General features: G+C 44.0%; 1 protein-coding gene across 1 annotated transcript; it reads right to left on the reverse strand.

Annotated features, from left to right (window-relative positions):
* Window positions 1-369: 369 nt before the first annotated feature.
* LOC106560742 (piggyBac transposable element-derived protein 4-like) lies at window positions 370-1,087 on the reverse strand (the record flags this gene model as incomplete). Its single annotated transcript, XM_014123932.2, has 2 exons — window positions 370-659; window positions 808-1,087. Coding segments are annotated over 2 exons (570 nt in total), but the record flags the coding sequence as incomplete, so codon positions are not given.
* Between the last annotated feature and the right edge of the window lie 5,043 nt (window positions 1,088-6,130).

A 6,130-nucleotide genomic window follows, 5' to 3' on the forward strand; every position in this document is an offset into this window, starting at 1 on the left:
CAACTTGTTTTACTAGAGGACAAAAAATTGAATATGCATAACCCATATTTAATATTCATGCAGTGACTGAACAACAACTGCATTTCCACCCCCACCTCTAAAGGCATAGTATTATGGCAGGTCACCTGTCAGGTCAGTCAGTCACTTATTGCTGCAGATGTGCTCAATAATGCTTGAGCATGTGATACTCCTCAAAGCATGGTGAAATACATAGAGGTGTATTACATTTACATTTAAGTCATTTAGCAGACGCTCTTATCCAGAGCGACTTACAGTAGTGAATACATACATTTCATCCATTTTTTTTTTTGTTGTACTGGCCCCCCGAGGGAATCGAACCCACAACCCTGGCGTTGCACACACCATGCTCTACCAACTGAGCCACAGGGAAGGTGTATCCCAAGCTAAACACATGTATTTTGTCATCTTCCTCTGCTTACTTCTCCTGGCGGCAGACAGGCAGACTTTGCAGTGCCTCCGTGTGCGACTACCTTGAGCAGCAGTTTGAGGGACTTTGCGGGGAAAATGCCGTGCAGTGAGGCGTAGGGGATTGTCTACAGCAGGGCGACCCCCAGTGGAGGGGCGCCGAGGGGTGTGGTGCTCCTCCAACAGCTCTCTCATGAGGTTCTCTCTGTATTTTTGGTAGGTAATTACTTTACCTATGAGGGAGTGGGGAGGATGAGGAAAGTTAGAGGATGATGAGGCAGTGGGTAGGTTGGTGAGATATTGTCACTGTAATTGCATAATGGATTTGTATGTGAACTGTACATCCAATTACAAAAATACCTTGTTCAGTAATCATCTCACCTGTTAGTTGGCGGTGAACTATGCTGCCGTTGAGGACAGCAGTGTCGATCAGCTGGAAAAATATCTTCTTATACCACTTGGTCGTTTTCCGAGTGCATTCCACAAAGCTGTTTATCATGTCCGCCTTATCCACGGCCCCCATTTTGAGGTTATAGTCTAGCACACAATCTGGTTTTATCTTTCTCTCTCCCGTCAGGTGGTCCACCTTCCCTGTGGCCGACATGGTTGCTGTATGGACAGTGGAGAGGACATGGACGTCTCGTTTGTCATGCCACTTTACTGCCAGCTGTTGACCGTTCTCCTGGAACTCCACCTCCCCTCTCTGCATCTTCCTGCATCCGAATGCCGGCATCCCCTTCCTGTTCGACCTAACCCTAACCCTGTGCTGTTGGAGAGCAGATGCTGGAAGAGTGTGGGACTGCTGTACCAATTGTCCACGTACAAAGTGTGTCCCTTGCCGAGATGAGGAGCCAGCATGGTCATCACCACGGACCCAGACACCCCAAGCCCCTCATAATGTTTGATGTCAGTGGTAGACCCTGTGTACACTATAATATCCAGGACATATCCTGTCTTCACGTCGCACATGACAAAGAACTTGACCCCAAACCTGTGCCTTTTGGAGGGAATATATTGACGGAACGCCAGCCTACCTTTCCATAACATCAGGGACTCATCAATGCATAGGTCCTTGTATGGCACAAAGACCCGACCAAATGCTGATGTCAGGCTGATAAGAACAATTCTTATTTTGTATAACGGGTCACTTAGGATGGCAGTAGCATTGTTGACGAAATGCAGGCATCGCAGCAGAATTAGGAAGCGGTTTTGGGAAAAGAGGGTGGCAAAGAAGGGAGTTGCAAACATAGGATCTGTGCTCCAGTAGTCTCTTAGGGAGTTCTTCTTTACTATCCCCATGAGGAGGACTGTCACCAGGAAGGTATACATTTCACTAATTGTGGTTGTCACCCATTTAGCGAGTTTCCCCCTCACTCCTGGCTCTCTCTTCTCCTGTAGCTCCAAGGCATAGCGATTGGTCTCCTGTACTATGTTTCCCACGAGCTCCTCTGTCAGAAACAACTTGAAGCACTCTGCCTCAGTTGGAAATGGCAAGGGGCGTTGCACTCCAGACTGGGACTCGTCAAAGCAAACAGCAGGGCCAGGAGGGGTGAAATGACTGGCGGCCTTCCAGCTACCACAGACCTCTTGTACTTCATCCAGTGTCGGTCTGCCTCCATCACCACCAGCATCTTCAAAGGGACCTGGTACTTCGTCAGTGGACAAGGGATCCTCAGATTCAGGGTTCTCAATGGCTACAAGGTTGGGGGGCAGCTCCTCACTGTCACTGTCAGAATCTGATTCCTGACTTTCATACTCAGACTCATTGTCAGAATTTTAAAAAATCTCCAGAATTTCCACATTTGTGAGTTGTCTCCTTTTGAAAGACATTGCTAATGCTACAGCTTAGCTCACTAGCTACATACATAAACAACAACACTGAATGGCTCAGAGTGAGAGGGTACGTGATTGACTGCCGGCATGCGTCACTTGTATCAATAAATCACTATCAGAAAATGTTTTGTGTGGTAATTATTTGTGTATTTACTGTTTTATTCACATGTTTTCAATTCTAGGTGACAAATCATGCATTCCGATTCTTGCATAGATTGTAATGGGCACATATTATGTGTGTAAAATACTTATTTGAAGGTTATACTGATTATGATGAGCTAAGCTAATTCCAGCTGTGTAGCGATGTTTGTTGACATACAATGCATTCTGGGTTTCACGTAATCGTCTGACCAAAGATGTTATAACAAAACAAGGTGAGTAAGAGTTCACTCATTTTTTGAGGACTTCTGGAAATGAATGGTGGGATGTGAACGACGGTAGACACACCCCTTCAACATGCATACTATAAACAGACCTAACTCATCTTGTCTGTTATTATCTTCGGTTTCTGTGAGGAAAAAAATGCATGGCTGCGCTCTGAAACTAATCGTCGGATTACTGCCGATTTCTAGAAAGCGTTTTACCTAATTATTTCGATCAATGGTGAGCTCACCCGTGATGTGATTAATTATACATAGTGATTGCTATTAGCTAATTCACATTGTAGTTTATGTCAGCCGAGAGTTAGAAAATATGACTGCTTGTGTTGGATCAATCTTTCTTCAGTTAGCGCTAGGACAAATGTAGCCTACATTTTTCCGGTTAGGATGATTGTGTTATGCTATATATACACACTTCTGTGAATATCTGAACATGCATCCAAAAATAAACTGCTCACATTCTGGACATAACTATGTAAGGACTGTGTTTGTGTAAATAGTTTCTGAAAAAAGTGTGGCCAGCTCAAATGCTGATTGTTGCGTCATTCGAAAATGGCCGTTCTAAACGAGCGTTCTAAATGAGTGTTCTAATCACACGGGGTGTGATCGTACGCTTCAGGGACCACTGTAGAACGATCACACCCCGTGTGATGGTACGTGTGAAAGGGTTAAGCCTGGCTCGCAGTCTTTCCAATTCATCCCAAAGGTGTTCGATGGGGTTGAGGTCAGGGCTCTGTGTAGGCCCGTCAAGTTCTTGCACAACGATCTCGACAAACATTTCCATATGGACCTCGCTTTGTGCACTGGGGCATGGTCATGCTGAAACAGGAAAGGGCCTTCCCCAAACTGTTGCCACAAAATTGGAAGCACAGAATCGTCTGGAATGACATTTTATGCTATAGCATTAAGATTTCCCTTCACTGGAACTAACGGGCCTAGGCTGAACCATAAAAAAGAGTCCCAGACCATTATTCCTCCTCCACCAAACTTTACAGTTGGCACTATGCATTGGGGCAGGTAGCGTTCTCCTGGCATCCGCCAAACCCAGACTGCAAGACAGTGAAATGTGATTCATCACTACAGAGAATGTGTTTCCATTGCTCCAGAGTACAATGGCAGCGAGCTTTACACCACTCTAGCCGATGCTTGGCATTGCGCATGGTGATCTTAGGCTTGTTTGTGGCTGCTCAGCCATGGAAACCCATTTCATGAAGCTCCTAACAAAAATGTATTGTGCTGAAGTTGCTTCCAGAGGCAGTTTGGAACTCGGTAATGAATGTTGCAACCGAGAACAGACAATTTTTACGAACTATGCCCTTCTGCACTCATCGGTCACGTTCTTTGAGCTTGTGTGACCCACCACTTCGCAGCTGAGCCGTTGTTGCTCCGAGATGTTTCATCTTCACAATAACAGCACTTACAGTTGACCGGGGTAGCTCTAGCAGGGCAGAAATTTGACAAACTGACTTGTTGGAAAGGTGGCATCCTATGACAATGCCATGTTGAAAGTCACTGAGCTCTTCAGTAAAGCCATTCTACTACCAATGTTTGTCTATGAAGATTGCATGGCTGTGCATTCGATTTTATATACCTGTCAGCAACGGATGTGGCTGAAATAGCCGAATTGACTAATTAGCCTGTTAGGGCTAGGGGGCAGTATTTACACGGCCGGATAAAAAACGTACCCGATTTAATCTGGTTATTACTACTGCCCAGAAACTAGAATATGCATATAATTATTGGCTTTGGATAGAAAACACCCTAAAGTTTCTAAAACTGTTTTAATGGTGTCTGTGAGTATAACAGAACTCATATGGCAGGCAAAAACTTGAGAAGATTCTGTACAGGAAGTGCCCTCTCTGACCATTCCTTGAGCTTCTTGACTCTTTTTATTGAAAACTTAGGATCTTTGCTGTAACGTGACACTTCCTACGGCTCCCATAGGCTCTCAGAACCCGGGAAAAAGCTGAATGATGTCAAGGCAGCCCCGGGCTGAAAAACATTAGCGCGTTTGGATAGTGGTCGGTCAGAGTACTATGAGACTCACGCGCGTGCACGAGGCGACCCCATGTTTTTATTTTCTCTCTCTTTGTACTAAAACACAGATTCCCGGTCGGAATATTATCGCTTTTTTACGAGAAAAATGGCATAAAAATTGATTTTAAACAGCGGTTGACATGCTTCGAAGTACGGTAATGGAATATTTAGACATTTTTTGTCACAAAACGCATCGTGCGCGTCACCCTTCTTTACACTTCGGATAGTGTCTTGAACGCACGAACAAAACAGAGGATATTTGAACATAACTATGGATTATTATGAACCAAACCAACATTTGTTATTGAAGTAGAAGTCCTGGGAGTGCATTCTGACGAAGAACAGCAAAGGTAATAACATTTTTCTTATAGTAAATCTGACTTTGGTGAGGGCTAAACTTGGTGGGTGTCTAAATAGCTAGCCCTGTGATGCCGGGCTATCTACTTAGAATATTGCAAAATGTGTTTTCACCAAAAAGCTATTTTAAAATCGGACATAGCGAGTGCATAGAGGAGTTCTGTATCTATAATTCTTAAAATAATTGTTGTGTTTTTTGTGAACGTTTATCGTGAGTAATTTAGTAAATTTACCGGAAGTTTGCGGGGGGTATGCTAGTTCTGAACGTCACATGCTAATGTAAAAAGCTGGTTTTTGATATAAATATGAACTTGATTGAACAAAACATGAATGTATTGTATAACATAATGTCCTAGGTGTGTCATCTGATGAAGATCATCAAAGGTTAGTGCTGCATTTAGCTGTGGTTTGGGTTTATCCTGTTAGGGCTAGGGGGCAGTATTGACACTGCTGGATAAAAAACATACCCGATTTAATCTGGTTACCACTCCTACCCAGTAACTAGAATATGCATATACTTATTACATATGGATAGAAAACACCCTAAAGTTTCTAAAACTGTTTGAATGGTGTCTGTGAGTATAACAGAACTCAAATGGCAGGTCAAAACCTGAGAGATTCCTTTACAGGAAGTGGCCTGTCTGACCATTTCTTGAACTTCTTTTCCATCTCTATCTTTTACTAAGGATCTCTGCTCTAACGTGACACTTCCTACATCGTCCATAGGCGCTCAGAGCCCGGGAAAAAACAGAATGTCGTCATCCCAGCCCCAGGCTGAAACACATTATCGCCTTTCTCAAGTGGCCGATCAAGGGACTCTGGGCTTAGGCGCGTGACCCGACCGCCCCCGCCTTTGTGATTTTTTCCTCTGTTTGCCGAAAAGGAGATTCCCTGTCGGAATATTATCGCTTTTCTACGAGAAAAATGGCGTAAAAATTGATTTTAAACAGCGGTTGACATGCTTCGAAGTACGGTAATGGAATATTTAGAATTTTTTTGTCACGAATTGCGCCATGCGCGCGACCCTTCTTTACCATTTCGGATAGTGTCTGGAACGCACGAACAAAACGCCGCTATTCGGATATAACGATGGATTA

The sequence above is a fragment of the Salmo salar genome, chromosome ssa10 (genome assembly GCF_905237065.1).
Source record: "Salmo salar chromosome ssa10, Ssal_v3.1, whole genome shotgun sequence".
NCBI classification, from domain to species: domain Eukaryota; kingdom Metazoa; phylum Chordata; class Actinopteri; order Salmoniformes; family Salmonidae; genus Salmo; species Salmo salar.